The 22,500-nt window shown below is 37.9% G+C and overlaps 3 protein-coding genes across 3 annotated transcripts in view; 1 reads left to right on the top strand and 2 right to left on the bottom strand.

The window, feature by feature from the left end:
* The window catches only part of vtnb (vitronectin b), a 5,367-nt gene extending 903 nt beyond the window's left edge, over positions 1-4,464 (bottom strand). Inside the window, exons 1-7 of the mRNA XM_058414849.1 lie at positions 4,305-4,464; positions 3,946-4,065; positions 3,652-3,858; positions 3,419-3,558; positions 2,048-2,204; positions 550-705; positions 190-457 (exon numbers count right to left, since the gene is read on the bottom strand). Of these exons, the coding sequence (XP_058270832.1) occupies positions 190-457; positions 550-705; positions 2,048-2,204; positions 3,419-3,558; positions 3,652-3,858; positions 3,946-4,065; positions 4,305-4,359 (1,103 nt within the window). The 5' untranslated portion in view covers positions 4,360-4,464. The remainder of the gene's footprint in view (positions 1-189; positions 458-549; positions 706-2,047; positions 2,205-3,418; positions 3,559-3,651; positions 3,859-3,945; positions 4,066-4,304) is intronic.
* A 5,589-nt stretch (positions 4,465-10,053) lies between these two features.
* Positions 10,054-20,618, top strand: slc13a2 (solute carrier family 13 member 2). Its single transcript, XM_058415673.1, has 12 exons — positions 10,054-10,246; positions 11,494-11,622; positions 13,107-13,243; positions 13,737-13,960; positions 14,794-14,980; positions 15,812-15,934; positions 16,013-16,219; positions 17,815-17,933; positions 18,045-18,181; positions 18,738-18,899; positions 19,142-19,279; positions 20,394-20,618. Exons 1-12 carry the CDS (start codon positions 10,103-10,105, stop codon positions 20,616-20,618), a joined length of 1,932 nt encoding a protein of 643 aa, XP_058271656.1. The 5' UTR covers positions 10,054-10,102.
* Positions 20,619-22,020: 1,402 nt separating this feature from the next.
* unc119b (unc-119 homolog b (C. elegans)) overlaps positions 22,021-22,500 on the bottom strand; it is a 25,482-nt gene continuing 25,002 nt past the window's right edge. The window contains exon 5 of the mRNA XM_058414881.1: positions 22,021-22,500. This exon is cut by the window's right edge and continues 1,118 nt beyond it. The gene's annotated coding sequence lies outside the window, so the exon portion shown is untranslated.

The raw sequence follows: 22,500 nt of genomic DNA, 5'->3' as shown, positions 1-22,500 counted from the left end.
ATGTTTACTTACAGGATCACTTTGTTTTTCCATACCTACTCATAGCATCTGTATATTGTGAAAAAAAAAACATTAACTGCACTGGAAAATAAAGTCATATTTTTAACAATTGCCAGATCAATTGTTATTAAAATTGATACTAAAATGGCTACAAAAAACAGAAGGGTCTCTCATAACGAAAGAATGCACCTCTCTAAATAATCCGAGTAGTAATCTTCCAAGAAGTCTGATCTGCTGGTTCTGCTCCCTCTGCCTTTACCCTTGCCCTTGCGCCCGCCTCGGGTCTTGCTACTTCTATCTGGAGCTACAACAGGTGGAAGTGAAGGTGCAGGAGAAGAAGAAGAAGGTTTGGGGCGCAGGTACAGCCGTCCCACCATCGCAGCGTCTATTGGAGGTTTAATGCCCACCCAGTCTTTCGCAATGAAGTGTGGCCCTTTGTGATGTCCTGATCCTTGATCTTATAACACAGAACCAGACACAAGAGACAGGAGACAAAGCTGATAACATTTGGAGTCTTGAGGAAAAAAAAAAGAGTAGGTTCAGTCTTACTGTTTTGGAAGAGTGAGGTTAAGAAGTCATCCCAGTTGTGGTCACAGTACAGGTCAGTATAGCGAGTAAAGAGGAGGGACGGGGAGGCTTTGGTCATTTGGACACAATCCTCATGAGATGGCTGGTGCTTGAACTCGTACTGGTAATAGCGATCACCTGGGAAGCCACATGACAGCACAATTGCAGGCTATATTTGTATTTTGTGGTAAGGTGAAGGAAAAAATTGAACCAAATATTTTCCTAAAGTATTGACTGGAGATCATGGGCTTGTAGTGGTCATCCATTACAGGGAGCCAAATGAATAAAACTGGCTGTGCTGTCCTGGTGGAAGGAATAGCATACCCTCTTCCCTGTCAATCACAGTGACACTAGCCAATTGTGGAATCAATTCACTGCTTGACTGTTCCCTCCGTCTCTCAGGGTAAGAGGTAGGTATACATCAAGACTCTTTTCTGTTATGGCACTGAGGTGGTGGAATGAAATTCCCCTAGATGTCCGAACAGCTAAGTCACTAACTGTCTTCAAACGATGGGTGACATCCTAACTTTTCCTGAAACACTTGTTTGTTTTATGTATTTTCTATTAAATATATTTCCTCCCAACATTGTTTTGAGCTGATAGTATCCTAAATCTGTACCCTGAAGAACCAGTGTTGATGTATTCACTGATAGAGATTTCGAAGCACTTTTGTATGTCGCTCTGGATAAGATCGTCTGCCAAATGGCATAAATGTAAATGTAAATGTAAAGCCTCCACCCTTCCCAGTTAGCATCATATGATGGTCATATGATGGCGAGAGCTAGCTGACAGTGGGTGGGAATTGGTCAAGAACAAATTAAGGAGGATAAACCCCCTGAAAAACATACTTAGCTCTACGTTAAATAATTCCGTAGTTTTCATAGTTTGTGTATGGAACTTTTTGTTTCGTATTGTTTTTTTAAACCTATATCTTGCTTGCACTAGTTTCTGTGTTCAAAACACTGAACTAAACATATACAGGGCTCATAAAAATGTAGTAAATCATAGAAAAATGGTTGAACCATTCAGTCGTAACAATATACCATAGCATATTAGTCATGGTTGCTATGACAATGCGAAATGTCTTCAACAAAAGGCTATAAATCATCTTTAGTTACCATTTATACATGTCTGTAATGGAGATCCAATGATCTGATACTGATTAATTACTTAATAGTTTTTTGGTTTCTCCCAATGGATTAATGTTTGTTTCACGATTGTAAAGAGATTGATTTATTGATTGAGTTTTTTTTTTTTTTTAGAACTTATTGATATTGATTTCATTGTAATTGTACAGTACTCACAGTACATCTGAATGAACCTCAAACATCTACATGATGATATGTGGAAAGTATGAAGTCTGCTGTAATTTAAATCATTCCTAAACTTTCTTCCCCAGAAAGGCTTGCCATGGAACAAAAAAAAAAATCCAAAATCCAATGGTAATAATGACCAGTTTGCTTGCTCTTTGTGTACACACCTTTAAAGAAATACACTTTCTCCTTTTTGTTGTGTGCTGGAGCAGGAATGGCAAATGCAGCATCAACATCATCTGGGATCTTTTCAAACCCCACTGAGATATCTCTCGGGTAATCTTCGTCCAGGACATCACTCTCGAAGCGCCAGTACTTGTTACCCTGAGTGACGTTACACGCCATGTCAAGTGTCAAGGTTTCATTCATTTAATTTATATAAATAATTGTCCCATAAATAGAAAGTCTAGGTGACTAAATTAGATTAAAAGATTAAGATGTACATATAGATTTAATTTGCCAGAAATTCAACATGGCCAGTAAGGTAAAAAATCTTCCCAGTTTAGAAATAATTGTGAAAGTGTTTAAATGTATATTAATGCTATGACCATTATTTGATTTTGGCGATCGGTCCACAAAAGCCTCGGCTTTCGGACAATGGACCAGACTCTTACTAATCCTCCGGCAGGTGGAGAAACTACAAGAGGACCTTCTCCCGTAGCTCATTTGGACCTTACCTTTGTAACCAGCTGGGTCCCATGGATAAAGTCCTAACCATCAGGCACTCACTAACTAGCTCCTCTCAGCAAGGCCTGACTCCCAGTCTCCCTGTTCCTGTTGTATATCTTAGTTCTTGATTTTGTTCCTTACTTAGGATCTAAGAATTAGTCTTGACCCCTCACCCCAAACAAATTTGCTTTGAGAGACCCTACAAAATAGGTTCACCCCTGACAAAATAGGTCCTAAGATCAGTGGGACATCAGTGGGGTAACTTGACGATTCAGAGTCAAAGTAGATTTGTTGCTCCCCTTCATTGAAGAAGAAGTCACCTTTAGAAGTTAGGGTTAGAGCGCAGGGTCAGCCATGATGCACCACGCTTGTATCAGAGAGGGTTGAGGGCCTTGCTCAAGCGCCCAACAGTGACAGCTTTGCGGTGCTGAGGATTGAACCCCAACCCTCTGATCAACAACCCAAAGCCTTAACCATGGAGGAGCTGGCTAGGGAGAGGGAAGTCTGGGCATCTCTGCTTAGACTGCTGCCCCAGTGACCCAGGACCAGATAAACAGAAGCTAATGGATGGATGGATGGATTGAGTATTTTTTTTTTATTATTGTTATTGAAGTACTACTATGGTAATACTTGATTACTTAGTAAGAATTAATGAAGGAAACATATTGTAAATTCTTACCAGATTATTTAATATGAGTATAAAAATACTCTGATGTACCCTTAACTCTTTTACAAACCAATATCTCTCTGTTGATCTTTTTTTTTTTATTTCAAGGCCATTCAAAAAGCACAGACTCATTGGTCTAGCTGACCTGTATTTGATGTATTGTTTTAGAAATGTGACAGAATTGTGATAACACTTTACATACCTTAAATATATAACTCTTCCCTTGGCAGTTAATACGAGTAAAGGCAGCATCGATAGGACCGGAAATACCCCAGACATCCTTTATGAGTTTGGGATAACCCGGCATCACTGACTTCTCATCCAGTTCAAAGAAGTATTCACCTATAGTATAGCATACAGGTCACAGTCTTCCAATTAAAGGTAAATTTTACCAGTGAGAAAAATGAGAGCAATCATCTTAGCCAGCAATCTCACCCCTGAAAGCATAAACCGAGCCGTTCTTTATCTGCAGGAAGGCATCAAACGATTTTCCACTGCAGGTTTCTTCCACAGGGTCTGGAAAGTGGGTGGAGGTATTGGTGAAGGTGGTAAATATTTCTGTGTTATTCGCTGTTGTTGTTGTGAGACTCAAATTAGAGGCCAGATTTTCCTCAGGAAGCTCAAACACATCTCCACGTGTAACTGGAAATGAAAAACACTTTCATTAACCTTCGATTTTCAACTTCTGAGATATACTAGGTGCAATTATATCTTATCCTGAGTGCTTACTTTTAGTTTTGCATGTGGTGTCAAAATCTATACAGCAGCTTCCGTAGTACTTGCACAAAGTGTCACACTGGCATTTCATTATGGGGTCAAAGCCATTCTGACAACGTCCAGCACACGATTCTGGGTAATAGAACAGTGTGAGAATTTGGGGCTTAATGGCAGGATAAAAGACATAAAAGTAAGCTGAAATGAAACCTTTTTAAAATCCTGAACTGTAATTTGGTTGATCATTTGGTAAAAAGGTTTCAGAAGCTAGGAAATAACATCAGAAGGACACGAAGGACTTTGCTGAGCTTTTATAGTTTAAAATATCCATCCAACACTTAAAGGCATAAGAAATTCCTGATGGAACCACTTACCTTCTGCCGCGAAGGACGTTGCCACCGAAAACAAAAATAAAACTGCTAATTTCATATTGAGAAAATCATGTGCTGTGTCTCTTCAGCTCTTTTCTACCGTGATTGAGCTTTTACTTTTTTTTTTGTTCAGGTGATTGATCGCTTCAAAAGTCACCAGACTATTTGTTTTGTGTGCTTTCCTGCAGTAATTATTGATTAGCCACAGTGTTTTCTGCAAAAAAAAAAGTCTGTAAAAATAGTTTCAGAAATACTGCAATTGTGAAACATATTAAACAATCAAATGAGATCAAGCAACATTTTACAACCCTTTGTCTTTAAATTCTAGTACTGCGCAAAACATTTTGTTGGTTATTTCATAGGAGACTGAAGAATTTATTAACAAAAAATCTGTAACCTTTACATTGTTGGAAAAATCAATACTTAAAAAGGATCCAGACTTTCTTCTTCTGATATACAATAACCATATGAGACAAAATGCATGGAAACATTTGAACAATGCATTAGCAAATATCCCTGAATTTTGCTAATGAAATTATGATCCCTAACTCACAACTAAATGTTGATGGCAAGCTAGATAATTAAAGACTTTAATCAGAACAGACACTGAAACGGAAAGTAAAAAAATAAAGCTTTAGTGCTTTCGTTTAATCAGGTTAATCAGATGCCAGTGGCCTGAATAACTTGAGCTCTGAACCACAGTAAACAAGCACTGTGACCAGGCCAATTTATTACCTGTGTGTTGACTGTTTTCTCGTCATTGCCCTTGCGCACACAGTTTAAGAGGTCTTTAACCTCTAAAATAAAATCTGTTAAAAGCACCGTGCTGATGAATAGCCTTAGTGAAAAGATTTATTAAAAGCAGGACCAGATCATTTCAAGTTTTAAATACATTAGCCAAATTATTAAAATGTAGTAGAAAGCATTCCTTTGCATTCCTTCTGTCACTTTGGAAATTTGGTATTTTGTAATTTCCGTGAACAGTGTTGTTTTTTTAATGAGACATGAAAAACCTGCCTGTATTTCACTCCGTCACTGAGGCCTTGAACTATGAGCAATAACCAAACATAGAACAGGAAAAAAAAACAAAGTTCTCTCTCTCTCCTTCTCTCTCTGTCTCAAACTCACACACACACACACACACACAATAGTCAAACAGGTCCACCTCAAATAGGGAATGGGGGAAAAGTCAAATAACTACTCTTTACACCTGTGGTGATCAGAAAAGCATCTCAGAACACACATGGTGAAGCTTGAGTTTGATGAGATACAACAGCAGATCAAGACCACATCAGTTTACCTTCTTGTTAACCAAGAACAGGAATCTGTGACTTAGCTGATTCAAAGACTGAAAAGTCCAGTCATTCACTGTATTGCTTGATTTGGGGATTCTTGAAGAGTGTGTGTCCCATCAATCCTTCCATTTATCCTTCCATTCATCCTTCCATTCATCCTTCCATTCATCCATCCATCCATCCATCCATCCATCCATCATTGTCTTCCCCTGTCAGCTGTTAATATGCTTTTCATTGTCTCTATAGGATTCTCCTTAGACAAGGATCTGGAGCATTTTCAGTATTGACACCATGATCTTCTGCATTTCTAAGAACTTTGTAAGGACCGATTTAACATTGGTGTCAAACTATAGAACTATTTCCTTCCAACGCAAATCCATTTTCTACACTTCTTCCTTCTTTTAGAGACATGCTGCGAACCGTTATACACTCATTCAATAACAAACTTTTGTTACGTCCTGTTCGGAGATTTGGAACTTCTTCTATCAGCAACGGTACATTTTATCCTGTTTGCGGCTTATTTAGAATGCTGATACTAGGCTCCTGGCTGGAACCAGGAAGAGATATCTTATCTCTCTAATTCTGGCATCACATCACTGGATTCCTGGCAAATAGATGAGTAAAATGTAAACACAGTTTATATTGGTGGAAAAACACCTTTTTATATCTTTGACCATCTCCAATGGCATTCTATTATATTCGCCGGATCAGTAAATGAATCTCTCTCTCACTTTCTTGATCCCTGGAAAGTTAATGGAAAAGCTGATCAGGCCTTATTTGTTGCTGTCTTACTGATGTTTCCCAGTTGTGACCAAAGTCAACTGGTTGCACAACATGGATTTCATTGTCTGGTGGATTGTGAGAGCTTTAGTCCAGAGGAAAGCTAGTGTCTTTGGTCTGGAGCACCCGGACCAACCCGGAAACATCAGGGTTATTCACCCAGACCTCCTTAAGACACAATTAGATTTTCATTTCATTGTCTGTACCTTCTATCCGATACTTCTATCCGATCTATCCTCAGGTCACGGGGAGCCTGTGGGCATCAAGGCAGGAAACACCCTGGACGGAGTACTAACCCATCACAGGGCACACACACTCACACACTACAGGCAATTTAGAGACTCCAATCAGCCTAGAAGCATGTCTTTGGACTGTGGGAGGAAACCGTAGCACCTGGAGGGTGCCCACCAAACACAGGGAGAACATGGGAGCGAGAGTTGAACCCAGGATGCTGGAGGTGTGAGGCAAACATGCTAACCACTAAGCTACCGTGCCGCCGACACATTTAGATATTAATCAAAATTCATGCTTAAGTTACTAGCACTCTCTCCTAGACGCATAATGGCAGATGAATGAAAGCTCTATTTACTCCATTCCACATTCACGAACTTGCAGATGACTACGATTGGCTAGAGTCCCTGCGATCGACAGAGGAAAGAGATTATGCTCCTATGACCCAGAAATCATGGCTGACTTGCAGGTCTTTGACGGCTATAGCTGATGTCTAAAAGAAATTGGGGGTCTATGGCACCGGTGGATAGCTTTTAGTCTTTACTCATCTAACATTTGGCAGACACTCTTATCCTGAGCAACTTACAGTTTATTTTATTTTTATTACACAACTGAGCAATTGAGGGTTAAGGGCCTTGCTCAAGTGTCCAGCAGTGGCAGCTTGGTGGACCTGGGATTCAAGATCACAACTTTTGAGCCAGTAGTCCAATGCCTTAACCACTAAACTTCCACATTCCCTACTCATACTTGTATGAGTATAAGCATGCATAAGCATGCCTGGGGATTTGTTGTGTAGATATTTGAGCGTGATACAGAATATCAAACCTAAACTATGGCTTTCCTTTTTTGAACATTAACTTCAGTTAAAATAACCCATGTTATCGTGTTTAGCATTGTGCTTTCTGGGCACATTTACTTGGATTTCTCTATGTTTTTCCTTTAATGCTTCCCTTCTTTCACTTTATTCGTTTCTCTACTATTCTGTCCTGTATCCTTGTTAAACAACACCTCAAAAGGATAAATAGTTTCTGGTCTGCTAATAGAGCAGTGGTTTTTCAGTCCTTGTCCTCAGTTCCCAATAATAAGCTGGTGTTTGGGTCAGGTACAGTACAGCTTTTATTATGTTTCATGTCAGGGAACAATTGATTAAAAAGTTAAGTTAAAAATTAAGTGCTGTGAATGGTGATCCAAGACTGGGAAACACTACAGCAGCTACAACACTGGAACAACACACTTCAAACTATTGAGCGATTCAATAAAAGAACTATTGTGATAAGTAATGCTGAGAAGAACAGATAAAAGAGATTACTAAGCCTGTGTTGTCTGCTGGAAAAATTCACACAAGAGCTGAAAACAGCTTATGTAAACTATCTGCAACATTTTCCTGATTTTCCTCAGTTACAGCAGTTGATAAATGAACTCTACACACCGTACCTAACCGACCACCTGACTAACAGTCATTATTAACGTCATCCACCACATGCAATATTATCTTTTAATTCTGCAAGCCCAGACTATACAGATCCTGATAGTGGCTTCATTATACACTGCGTATATTTGCTAAGATTTACGACACCAACATCTGAGCAGAAGATCAGAATTATGTCAGAATGACTATCTGAATCATCTAAGGTATGACTTTCCAAAAAGCCTATTGTAATGAATTGGTGTACCTTCACAGCACAGATAAACCCTTAAGATAAGCAACTGTTGACCTTTAAAGGATAATGTGCTTAAACTTTATAGCCACAAGCATGTGCTGTGACGCAAGGACAGCAACCTTCACCTTCAAGGCCCCGGTTTGATCAAAGAAGGCAAATTATTGGGATTGGATACCGACTGAAATCTAAAAACGGTGCAATTTGGGATATTTATAGCACCGAATATTGGAGGAATACTGGATAGAAAGAAATACGTGCAATCTTCTGTTGGAGCAGATGCACAAAATTGAAAAAGCTGGTTTTATTAAACTGAGATTCTTATGGACCTTCACCTGGTAAAGAAAATAAAATCTCCCAACCCCTTGTGTAGATCCCAGAAAGTGTGAGCTCATGCAGTCCATTTCCTTATGGAATCAGACTAAGATCATTCACTCTGCCAAGATAGCTTATCTTTCCAAGCAAATCTTTTAATTTCAAGTGCAATTCAAATGTTTTATATGCAAGTATTCACCCCCCACCCCCTCCCATTTTAACTTTTCCACATTTTCTATTGTTACTGTACATCTAGGAGCTAAACTGGACTTCGACTGAAACCCAAGTCTGAGTCCTTATCCTTAGTAGAAGTGTTTAAGTGTTTAAGTGTCTTTGGTCACTGGGTAGTGACCAAAGAAAAAAAGGTTCCTTGACTTTTTTGCTCAGTTTACTCTGAATGTAAGTGGTGAGCCTGCTGCTGCTCCTGTAAATAGAGAAAAGCCAGTTGAGGTGGTTTTGGCTGCCTTAAAAGGATTCTCCTTGGTCAGTTCCTGCTAGTATCTGGCGCTGAGGCAGACCCTGGATATCACAGTTCATCTGGGAACATCTAAGGATACACCAGGAGAAGCTGGAATCTGTAGCGAGGGAAAGAGAAGTCTGGATTGACCTAATCAGCCTGATTCCACCAGCCACGGAGTTAAACCCGTGAATTAGTTTCCAGTCACATAATTAGTTGAAAGGAGTCCAGATGTATGAAACAAAAGTGTCACATTATCACACATGTGAACGAACATCTCCACAAAGACAAAGGAGAGTATCAGAATAAATCCAAGACATTAGATATGGTTATTAAAAAAAAAAAAGAAGAAGGGAAAAAAATGGGGAAGAAAAATAAGTGACACCAGAATGGCGTCCACCAGAAGTCTTTGAACGGAGGAAGACACATTATTCCTTAAGATATTACGCAGTTATTGTATAAAATAAATCACTTACTAACATCAACAGAAGCCTTGACTTGATACTGACATTAATAAATTACTTTAATCAGCTGCATTTTGTCTGTCAATCATTCAACTTCTCATCATAGAAAATCTGCTATAATGTGTAAGAAGTATGCTTTTCTTTTTTCAAATACAGCGGAACTGTTTTAGATTCCAATCATGATCTAAGTTCACCAGCAGAAGCAGCTGCTTATCAGCTTGGGCATCTACAGAACTGCTCATGAAGCAGTTCTTCGTTCATGTAATTTGCGGCTATAAAGCCAGGCGCCCTTAATGAAAACTGACAGAAACATTCGGCTGTATAAACTAGATGAGAGCGAAGATAACAAAAGGTCCAACAGGCAATAAAGCCTTATTTTATTTTAATTATTATTTTTTTCCCCCTGTACCTCTGAACCACTTTCACTCCATCCTCCTTACCCACACATCTCCCTCCCATCTCCCAGCCCCTTTCTTTTAAAGTTAATGTTTAATGTGTACCTGTCTGATAAAGTTTAAATGCTCTTAATTCCTAATGTCCAGTCTCTCTCACATTCCTCTCTGATCACACACGGTGTGTGTTTTACATCTAGAATTACAAAATGGATTTTTTCAGGACAGAATGTGCACCGTTTATGAGAGACCTGAAAGAAATTGGTGTATGGTTATGGAGATTTCGTAACTACTTAATCATCTACATCACTCCTTTCCTGATCCTTCCTCTGCCTTTGATTTACCCTTCACCGGTAAGAACATGCTTTCATTGTGGTTCGGTGTAAATATGCGGTATTGTATAGCATCTAATGAGTTTCTCCTGTTTCTGTTAACTAATTAATTAATCAATCAGATTTTATGAGTTTAGAAAGCTGACACCGAGAGCAACTAAATAATTAATAACAGTCCAAATAACACACACACACACACACACACACACACACACACACATATATATATATATATATATATATACACCTGTGTGGAATTAATGTAGATGTTTAATCCTTTTTATTCCTCTATGGCTGAGTATCAAATACTGTAGTGCACAAGTGTTTACTAGGTCATTATGTTATACCCCAAGTAGACTGGCTATAAATAATTAGGTAAAAGAATATAAATCATAAAGATATACAGGATGCATGAATGTGATGTAATAATAGATGCTTTATGTATATACATATAAAAGATGGGGTTTGGTGTGTGTATGTGTGTGTGTGTGTGTGTGTGTGTGTGTGTGTGTGTGTGTGTATGGGCGCATGTATTTAAATCTTGGTAAGGATATGTGGGATGTGTGTGTGTGTATTGCAATGCCACTAACAAAAGGATACTTTCATGTGTCATTACTACTAATATTAATTATATATATTAATAAGACATATTAAAAAATGACTGATTCCGGTTTTATACAACTTTACAAATTAAGCAAGATTACTGAAAATAATAATCAAACTATAATTACTAAACTTTCCAAATTTAGCCATAATCATGAGCTGGATTTCAGTGAAATCCACTGCATTAAGTATTTATTCCACTGCATATTAGTAGTTTAATAGAAAAAAAAAAAAAGATTCTTCTCAGCTTCCTAAAGAGGTTCTGCTTGAAACTGTCTGCAAACTTCATGCTAATTAGTACCTAATGAGAACAATGGGAACTGAACATGTGAACTAAACACAGTTAATCTACACTCAGTTCCTCGGTTGAAGATAAAACTTCAGAAGAGCTACAGAGAACTTGATCACTCATTAATCTTCTTCAAGCTATTCTGAGACCATAAAGCTCATTTATAATGAGATAAATACCACATATAGGATCAACATCTGCTTTAAGGGCCAGGCAACAAGTAAAAAAACAACAACAACATTTTTTAATTATCTTTAAGCAGATAAAGCGTACAGCAACATGGCCGCTTGTGTGTTCCAGTGTTTTGTCTTTTTTATTTATTTTTTTAATCTTTAGCAGTATTTTAATAATGACAATTTTTTATCTTTTGCTGCAGGAAGCAAATTGTGGCTATGTTATCATCCTGATGGCGCTGTACTGGTGTACGGAGTGCATCCCACTGGCTGTCACTGCGCTGTTACCAGCCATCCTTTTCCCATTTCTGGGCATCATGGAGTCCGAACAGGTATCAAGTCCTAAACTTTTATCTCTATTCGTCATGGTAGCAGACTCTTAGTAGCAGCAAAAAAAAAAAAAGAAGAGTCAAATTAAACTAAATTGATATTGATAATTACATCAAAAACCATAAAGTCACTCAGAACTTTCCCATCATCCCATGGCATGTGATAAAAAAGATTAAACTTTATGGCTCATAAAAAATTTATACATAGAATAATCAGTTAATAAATGACTACAGGGAAAATCGAAGTCTCAGACAGTGTTATTGTACCGTAAAGCGTTTATCAGGATCAAAGGTGCGTTACAGGTTATGTTAAATAACACACGTGACCTTCCTTACTGGTGGAATGATGCCATTAAATATGAAAACTCGATCGCGCTAACTCGACGTTTTTCTTTTATGAAGTCTCAATAAATCAGTTAATATAAGTTAAAAATCAAGATGGAACAGCCTCTACACCTCACATCATTTCTGATTTGGCTTTTTCTTAATTACTGATTTTTAGTTTTAGTTTTTCAGTTTCGTTTTCTTCTCATGACTTAATCATCTATTAGCTAAGAAAGTTAAAACACCTTCTTAATGGCTCAGAAGACCTTCTTTAACTCTATGTATAACATTAAAAGAAAAAAAGAAAACAAAAAAAAATTTCAGCTTTATTTTCCCTATGACCAAAAGCAGATGCCCAACTATTCTTGCTAGCAAAGAGTAGACTAGCAGTGAACTAGCATAAGTGCAAGTAAACTAAAAAATATATCTCGCTTAATTAAATTGAAATAAACACTAGTATTTATATGTCATGTAAACATTAAGGCTTTTACTAGCTAGTGACTAGCATGTGCCTCAGGAAGTGTAACATTCATTTATATGCTAGTCCATATCTACAGGCTAGCATCTACATATTAAGTCTTTCACTGTAGTAGCTAGCATGAGCTCCAGTATATAAATATTTCAGTTCTTAGACCTTCTACTCACTAGCTAGTCAAAGTCACAGGAACAAGGTATTAAAACCACCGAGAATGACTTTATAATTTATAAAAACATGACCTCCAAAGATGTATTTTATTTTGACGTCTTCGACATTTAAAGAGGTTGGGGTTTTTTTTTTCTCACTTTGGTTAACCAGTTCTGTACATTACCCACAATGCTGTTTATCTAACGATGCACTTTAATTATTTAAGTCTGTCCAGCTTTATCACTTCCTTATTGATACGCTATCATGCTTCTAATTTAAGGGTAATATCATTATCAGCCGGGTCATGCTGGCTGGCTGAATCTCTGTGTTATGTTTATAGCTGCAATACATTCTGGGACTTGTTTGCTCTACTATGCTGGATTTTTTTCTCCAGCACATGGTTTTCTTTGACTTGTGCAAAATTAAAGGAAAAAAAAAAACACTTTGCAAATCTATTTTCAACATGTATGCTTAACTTTAGATGTAGATTTAGGATAGAGACAACAAATGACCCCTTGTTGTTCTTCTTTTGTTACAGGTGTGTGTGTTGTACCTGAAAGACTCCAACATGCTGTTCATTGGTGGTTTGCTGGTGGCTATAGCGGTAGAACACTGGAACTTACACAAGCGTATCGCCCTGGGGGTCCTGCTGATAGTGGGGGTTCGACCTGCTCTGTAAGACTACATGCAGCATCCTATTAAATAGAACAATATAAATCCAGAAAGTCATGGGAAAAAGAAAGTACACCCTACTTCAGGTTTATGTTTTTTAGTTCTTACGACTGTGACATAATCAGGAACTTCTAGAAATTGGAAAATAGCTTCAGGTAACAACAACAATAGCAACAAAACTAAACCAGATTTAATTTGTAGTCATTTTTGTCTCCACAAAGTAGATGTCTGTTATTGTGAGTCTCTCACATTGTTGTGGAGAAACTTTTGCCCAACTTTGCTTCAGTTCTTAAGATCCCATCTTAAGATCCCATCACAGCATCTAACATCTCCATGGGGTTGAGGTCTCCACGTTGTTTTTTTGCTAAAAAACAGGATTGAAGAAGGATGTACTTATTAATTTGTTTGTTTGTTTATCTATGCATGCATGTCATAACTGTATTTCTGTGTATGCCGTATTTCATGTGTTTTCCTTCCGTCCTCTGTGTTCCTCGAGGTTGATGTTAGGCTTCATGAGTGTAACAGCTTTCCTCTCGATGTGGATCAGTAACACCGCTACTACCGCCATGATGCTGCCCATCGCCCAGGCCGTGCTGCATCAGCTCAGTAAATCAGAAGCCGAGAGAGACGAGAGAGAGCTGAGAGAAGGCAGAGACAACCAGGCATTCGAGATGGCTGAAATCACCACCACTAAAATTCCCTTGGACAACGTAAACCAATGTAAATCCAATCAGCATCATGTTTGTGCTCCATGAGACCAGTTTACTATATTGTGACCTTTGCCCGGGGCACGGTCTGTCCAATTCAGAGCGAATTACACTGATCTAATTTCAACTAGTGTTAGCATTAGCGAGGCTTGTCATGACATCATGTTTAACCCTTTCTTGAAGGACACAAGCAGAATCGACATAGCGAACATTTTAATATGTATAAACAAATAAATTATAATATAACCTCAAGGTTAGTCAGAATACTGTTGGGTTTCTGTGTATAGAGTATCCTGACTTTATATATAGATTGTGTTTAATGTGGCAGTTATAATTATTATTATTATTATTATTATTATTATTATATACAGGTTTATCCTTCAGCAGGAATACTCCATCTTGCAAAATCATGTCCAGATTTTATTCATTTATTTTATTTTATTTTTTTCCCCCTCTGATCAGTAGGGGGTTATTATATAAAAAGAGGTCTATTTAAACAAAAATCACCACCAGATACATAATACACTTGTACTTAGGCCAGGTATTTTAATTTTAATTTTTCCCATAATTCCATTTTTACTATGTTGTCTATTCTAAGGTGCCAAAATGTTTACACATCATAGGATCAGTGAGTACAGTAGAGCAGGACCAATGCTCTGGTCCAGGTTCTATGAACAGGACAATAACAAATATCCTGGACTACCAACGTTTAACAAATCTGGATGAGAAGGACAAGAGCATGAACCCATCTGTTTGTCTTATTGAGGCTGGCTTTAAGTTATAATATGAAATGCTAAATAAATAAAATACAAATGATGATATTGTTACTGTCTTGTATTCAACCAGATGAGACCACAGGTCTGGAGCACACCATGGATTCGGTAGCAGAGCATAAAAGGAAGGCTCGGGAACAGAAGTATCTCTGGCTGAATAAAGGGATGAGTTTGTGTGTGTGCTACTCAGCCAGCATCGGCGGCACAGCCACGCTTACAGGCACAACACCAAACCTTATCCTCAAAGGCCAGATGGATAAGTAAGGATCTTTTTAGCTGATTGCATCTCAGTACACTTCACTCACTCAGATGGTTTTGAAAATCTCAGCGTCAGCTCTGCAGCTAATTCGGAGTTTGTATAATTTCTTATAGTTCAACCCTTTCATCTCGAATGCCCGCACTTATGGAGAATTAATTTATGGCTGTTTTTAGGAAAATAAGACCAAATCATTTGAGTCTGTTACACAATAGTTCAATATTTCTGATTTCTCTCCCTCTATAGACCAGTCTTGGTTGCATCTTTACAATCTTTCTATATTCAATCCAAAATGTTTTTCTGCAACTTAACTGAATGCATGAGCCTTTCTTTAAAAAAAATTTTTTTTTAAAGATTTTCTAAATCTTCCAATCACCTTCCATCACTTGCATCATGCCTCATGAAACAATGTAAATTCTGTCAATAATATTTCTAATTATCTGTAATAAATAAATAAATAAATTTAATGTAAATTCTGTCAATAATATTTCTAATTTTCTGTAAAAAAAATAAATAATTCATGTAAATTCTGCCAATAATATTGGTAATTTTCTGTAAATAAAATTCAAAAATGAATTTGATGTAAATTCTTTTTTCAGTCGTGATGCTTAATCCTTTTTTCACTCATGGAAATTCAAAATTACAGCTTTAAAAACTTTTTTTTACTTTTTTTTTTTGGTAAACATTTTTTAAAAAGGGTTACATGGTTTGAACCCAATATCAGTATATTTTGACTAGAGAAATGTCTTACTGATTAAAAACCTCCATTGTTTTAGATACAAGGAAGGTTAAGGTCAGTTTCCTTCTAACCATGATGTTATTTTTTTTTTTTTAGCCTTTTCAAAGAGAACCCCAATGTGATCAACTTTGCCAGCTGGTTTGGCTTTGCGTTTCCCAACATGGTGTTGATGTTACTTTTGGCCTGGCTGTGGCTGCAGTTCATGTATTTGGGTTTGAAGTAAGTCATAAATCATAAAACAAGTCCTTGATAAACGATCTGAGATCGGCTAAGTACTGAACTTTTGTTTCTTTTCAGTTTTAAGAAGACATTTGGTTGTGGGGTGAAAAATGCGGGTGACGAGGAGGCCTACGGTGTGATCAAGCAGGAATTTAAGAAACTGGGCAGAATGAAATTCGCTGAAGGTGCTGTGCTTACAATTTTTGTGGTGTTGGTGGTGCTGTGGTTCAGCAGAGAGCCAGGATTCATGCCAGGCTGGGCTTCTTCGCTTAACGAATATGGACAGTAAGTTTTATGTTTGTTTGTTTATTTGTTTTAAGATACAAAAACGAAGACTTTCATACGTCTAATTATCCTTTGTTATAAAAAGCACTGGATCTATACTACATAAACATCCCAGATATCAGTATACTTCTATTTTCTGAGGTTTAAACTAAACATCTAGGTCAAAAGACAGAGCACTCCACCAAGTGGTAGTGATGTGTCATTACACTCACAAGTGCATTAGTCACGATGAGGTCAGATATTCGAGCTCTGGTGATTAAAGGTGCATCAATACGATTAATCACGATTAAGCCTCTAAAGGTTTTTTTAATGTATATTTTTCTATTCTATATATTTCTATATATTTTCTTCCAGTATGTACGCTGACCCATCATGTTAAATAACTATAAAATGACTGACAGAAGACGCATCCAAACCCAAACAAACAATCCGGACCGGAAATCCGTTTTCTGCATGAGTTTCTCAGCCACTTTATTCACCCGTGCTGAGGCTCGTGGTCTTAAACCAAAATTTCTGATCATGTCTTTCATATACTTTTCAGGTGATTTGAATAAACATATAAATACAAACAAAACTATTTAAGTTCTCCTATAAGTGATTTTTCTCTCACAGTAAAAGCATCGTGCTGTGCTAAGTGCTTACAGGATTCTGTCTTATCTACCTTTCTGAACAAAGATGGGGCGTGGCCAAGGGGCGTGGCTATAATAAGACTGACAGCACGCTCAAGCGCTCCAATACTATAGATTTCCAACAAAAAGATACCATTACTTAAACAATTTTTTTTTTTTTGTATGGTATACATACAGTGTTTTCCAGGTTATTTTGTATTAGTGAGAAATATAACACTTAAAAAAATCTACTATTGCACCGTTAAATGTTTTAAGCATTATGAAAGGGCTTGAAATTGTTAACCCTGGGTCATCCTAAACCCCGGATAAATGGAATCCTGGGTTACCTGTAATCACGTTTCACACTGCTCATACTATACTGTTAATCCTGGGTATTAATAATAATAATAATAATAATTTGCCTTTATTTGTCACATATACATTACAGCACATTTCTTTGCATATCCCATCCTTGGAGGTTGGGGTCAGAGCACAGGGTCAGCTATGATACAGCGCCCCTGGAGCAGAGAGGGTTAAGGGCCTTGCTCAAGGGCCCAACAGTGGCAACTTGAACCCCTGATTTTCCAGTCAATGACCCAGAGCCTTAACCACCTGAGCCACCACCGCCCATTCATTAACAGACGTTTCACACTGTACATTCCTAAACCCTTAACCTTCTTATTTGCATATTTGCGGTGTCACTGTCACTGATTGGAAGAACAGCAGGCAAAAGTTTTACATAACGTGCGTTTCCTCTTACTGATGTGACATGAGCCTCGCTGCTCAGTTTCTGATTGGCTGTCTGTTGCTAAGCGTCCAGCAGCAACAACATCCTGTGCTAACACCGCTTTCAAATTACAGTTGTGAAACGTTTCTTTACCCAGGGTTAAAAGCAGTGTTTAGAACGACGATAACCCGGGGTTAAACGCAGTGTGAAAAGCCTAAAAGAATGACAAGTCCTTAAAAAGCTACCCATTGTTCTCACAGGTTTGTCACTGACGGCACTGTAGCCATTCTTGTGTCCACCGTGTTCTTCCTCATCCCGTCTCAAATACCAACATATTTATGTGGTTTAACAGACGATGAACCTCAAGGAACGGTAGAAGGTAAAGAATATGCTTTTTTTTGTAGTTTCAACATCAGTCATATTTAATGGCACAATCTGTTAAACTACTGGAAAAAGTGAATTTGAAGGTGAGTTGTTTTTTTTTATTCAGGAGAAGACACCGTGCAACAGAGACAGAAGCCCCAAGCTCCTCCAGCTCTGCTGGAATGGAAGGTGGTGCATGAGCGGATGCCGTGGAACATCGTCCTACTCCTGGGAGGTGGATATGCCTTAGCTACTGGCAGTGAGGTAAACAAACAAATAAACAAACAAAAAATATTTTGATCATTTTGATCGAATACCCCAGGTAAAAATGATCTGATTGACAAAAATATAAAATAAATATTACCTTACCAAATGATTTAATGTTCACATTACTGTAGCGGATATTTGATGCTTTGGCGTATGTAAGCTGTGATACAGTATATATAAAAATGGTTATATTGGAATGCCAAAACGTGTGCATTTGTCGTACGTCTGATTCCTACCATATGATTTTCCACCCACTAAGCATTTTTACTTAAGCAGTTTCTCCCAATTTGGTCACCAACTAATTCCTACCCACAATCCATCTCTCTCTTATGTGACACTTGGCAAACAGCAATGGTGAAGGCTAACACGTGTCCTCTTTTGCTCCCTTGGCCCATCTGTTGCATTATTAACCTTAACATTTGCTGCATGACGTTAAAGACATTCCTGACATTTCACCACTCTCTCTCAGATTCCATCCACGGTTACTTACTATGAATTAGCAGACATTTCCAGATGGTGCAAAAATATTGTTGTTGGATTTGTCGTTCTAAAGGTTTCCGGACTGTCAAAATGGCTGGGTCAAAGTCTTGCCCCTCTTGAGAACATCCCACCATTTGCCATCTCGATACTGCTCTGTCTGCTGGTGGGAACGTTCACGGAATGCTCCAGCAACACGGCCACGACAACGCTCTTCCTCCCTATTCTCGCTTCTATGGTAAGGCCATAATACAGTAGAACTTCAATACTAATCATTCAATCCTATGTACAATCAAGACGTAAAAAGAGCACTCTCAAACACTGGTCCTTCATTAGTTGGGTCTGTAAATCATAGCCAGCTTGTAGGCCATGTTTCTGAGATCTTCTAGAATTGAATGGCTTTAATCCAAAAACTACACCATTAAAGTAGTCCCGATCACCAAACGTACAACACTGACTCTTTATGTTTGTGTTCCTCAGGCCACAACTATAAATCTCCATCCTCTGTATGTCATGCTGCCCTGCACCATCAGCGCCTCCATGGCCTTCATGCTGCCAGTGGCCACTCCACCCAACGCCATCGCTTTCTCATATGGCACTCTCAAAGTACTCGACATGGTAAAGGCATCACTCCTTCACATCACTCCTCTGTTACTTTAGTCTGTAGTCTGTTTTTAATCATTAATTTTACCAATCTCCCATAATATTTCTAAGATTAATTTGAATAATTTCTTTATTGACTTGGACTTGTCTCAGTCTTGGGAATGGGTCTTGCTAAATATGGTCTTGGATTTGACCAAAAGCAACAGGAGTGTCTTTTTCATGTCTAACTCCAGTGGTGGTTAATATGAAGCTCATATGAAAGTAGACACTAGTAGAAGACACTCAGAACCTTAAGAATTTTGTAAAGGAATGAATATTGTAAATCTATCCATGACAGCATTATTTCTCTGTTCTATGGGTTTTATATTTAACCGCTTACCTGCATGGATGAAAAAAACAGTTGTACAGAGTCACATCACTGGCAGAAAAAGAGCTTATAATACTATTATAAAAGTCCCTCCTACAAACAAGCAAAATATAAATTAAGCTACATATGAAAACAAGCGATGGATAGAGAAATCGAAAATCTTTTTGTAAAGATATGTACAGTGGAATTTACAGTGTACAGTAAATTTTGCAAGAAATTTGCATCGGCATACGAAGCACTTTTGGCATACGAACGAACCGAACCGAACCGAACCGAAGGCTAACTCATAAGCATAAATCCGGGAGCCATACAGAACTTCCAAGCGAAGCCAACCAAAGCGAGTTTTAGGAAAAAAATTTTGTCAGTTAGCGAAAGCTGTCAACCCACGGTACTAGTGTTGCCTTTGGCATGTGTTCAAAAGCTAGGTGAATTTTGGGGCGTTTATTTTTTTAAGGGAGTGGTATGGGTCTGTTCTATTTTTAGCCTAGACTTGGTGGCACAACTTCCTGTGAGGACCTTTAACATGGAATGCTTGGCTTGGGTCAGTTCTTTGTAAGCAACCATACAGTTTCCATACGCTTTGTATTGGTCATATTTTTGGGTGGTTCGAACGGATCATCTGCATTTACATTACTTCTTACGGGAAAATTTGTTCCGCAATTCCAAATTCTCGCCTACAGAACCAATTATATTTCTATGCCGAGATTCCACTTTATAATTGATTCAAGTATTTGAGTAATTGTGTTTCTGCTCTTTCCAAAGGCAAAGTCTGGCCTCGTGCTCAATTTAATCGGCATCCTGTGCATCAACTTGGCGATTAACACATGGGGAACACTCATGTTTCAGCTCGACGTCTTCCCCGCATGGGCCAACACCACAGAAATTCCGACTGCAATTCCGACTGAAACTCTGAATACAACTCTGGCTACAACTCTGACTGCAACTCTGGCTACAACTCTGAATGCAACTCTGACTGCACCACTGTGAAAGGAGCTTTCCAGAAGAGCAGAAGAACAATGAGGAGGCAGTGAGAGGAGAGCTAAAAGAGAGCGACGATGCATGTTTCCCAATAAAAGAGGATGAATGTATTAACGTAGCAAAACTCTCAGCAGCGACTCCACTGGCCTGTGCCAGACCTAACTAACCCTAGAACTGTACAGTTACTTATTCACTATTTTTACACATCATAGGTGATTCATAGGCCATGCCATTTGAAGTTGGTGTGCAGTATTTAAGTATAAGATATTTAAGGCTGTTTTCCACAGTGACTGGAACATCTAATATTTGTATATATATATATATATATATTTCATTTTCATAGCTATGTTTTTTACTTTATTGGAAAGTCCAGGATTTGTAAATTCATTTACGCGGATCAGACTATGTGGAGAGGAGGATATTTGCGATGCTTCACATGCAGGAAGGCAGGAAGCTCCTGGATGAAAAAGTGTGACGGAAAGTTCAACTGTTATCAGGGGAGGAGGCATGTGATGCTTCTGTGCCTCGCCAGACTAATAATACTGCAGTGTGAGAAGGAGAGGAAATGTAGTGCGAAGTGTCATGAAAAAAATGTCATGAAACAATAAAAGACTTTTCAAATGAAATCTCCTCCTCCTACTTATAGCTGTAATGAAATTGGTATATGGTTTGGATGGACAAGCAGCAAAAAGGTTTCCTGAATGAAAGTGAAATTTTTATTTCCTTACTTTTATTACAGAATTGATCCTTTAATGTAATCAGCCCAGATCGATGCATAAGTTACGTACAGCTTCGGTTACTGATTCAATCCCTTGTATAGTTGTTGGTTTGGGGATTTCAGAAACTGCAGATCTCACAGTAACTCTCTTGTGTTAAGTCTGATAATAAGCACTAGTCATATCCATGGTGAGCAAAAAAGCAGCACTAATCATACAACACTTAGAAACGTTGAGGCAGACGACCTACAATGGCTGGAGATCCAGTTTAAGAGATCCAGTTTGGCTGTGTTGCGATTTTGGAGATGCTTTTCTGCTCATAACGGTTGTACAGAGCCGTTATTTGAGTTAGAAGAAAAAAAACATATCTTGCTTAGAAGATATCACATAGGAATAAAGGAAAAGTTCTGAAACTGTAGAGCCTTATTTCTTCGACAGTTACTCATTTCAAACCTAAAATCATCTCACGCTTCTTTCTAAAAAAATAAACACTTGAAATAGAATAGACATAAAATACAACAGAAATAGAAAAGAGTTGAAACTTAAATTTAGAAATAAGCATACATAATAATCTGCTGTTGGTTTTCAATACAGCCAGAGAAACATATTTGTTGAATCTGTCGAGATTCGCGATATGATGACTTTCATAAGCGCTGATTATTTTGCACCGTATAAAAGAAAAACATACGAACGTGTCAAAAAGTCACATATACATTTATTTCTTTTATTCCCAAACTTTACACTTTGTTTTTTTTTTTCTCTCTCTCTCTCTCTCAAAATGTACAGTAAATCACAATCATAAATAAAGCTGTTACAAGATTGAACTAGAAACATTATTCAAGAACTCATTTTGAGCCTTTAAAATAAAAACAGACACGATTCCTTAAATTCTTCTAAATTCACTTCTGGTTTTTTGTTGTTGTTGTTGTTGTTTTTTTTTCAAATAAATGAATCGTAGAAGAGATACGACACGTCCTTAGATAAAAGGCTAATACTACGTCCTGCTCTATACGTAAACACCCAAAAGGAACCGAACTCGCTGGAATGTGTGATTGATTGAAGGAATGCTTGATGGAGAAAGAGATTCGAAATAGTGCTCTCTCTCTCTCTCTTTCTCTCTCTCTCTCTCTCTCTCTCTATCATATCTATAACAGTAGAGTAGACCTAGTAGAGAG

The sequence above is a fragment of the Hemibagrus wyckioides genome, linkage group LG18 (assembly GCF_019097595.1).
Source record: "Hemibagrus wyckioides isolate EC202008001 linkage group LG18, SWU_Hwy_1.0, whole genome shotgun sequence".
NCBI classification, from domain to species: domain Eukaryota; kingdom Metazoa; phylum Chordata; class Actinopteri; order Siluriformes; family Bagridae; genus Hemibagrus; species Hemibagrus wyckioides.
Note: the sequence above shows the minus strand (reverse complement) of the source record. Positions and strands in the feature narration are given on the sequence as shown.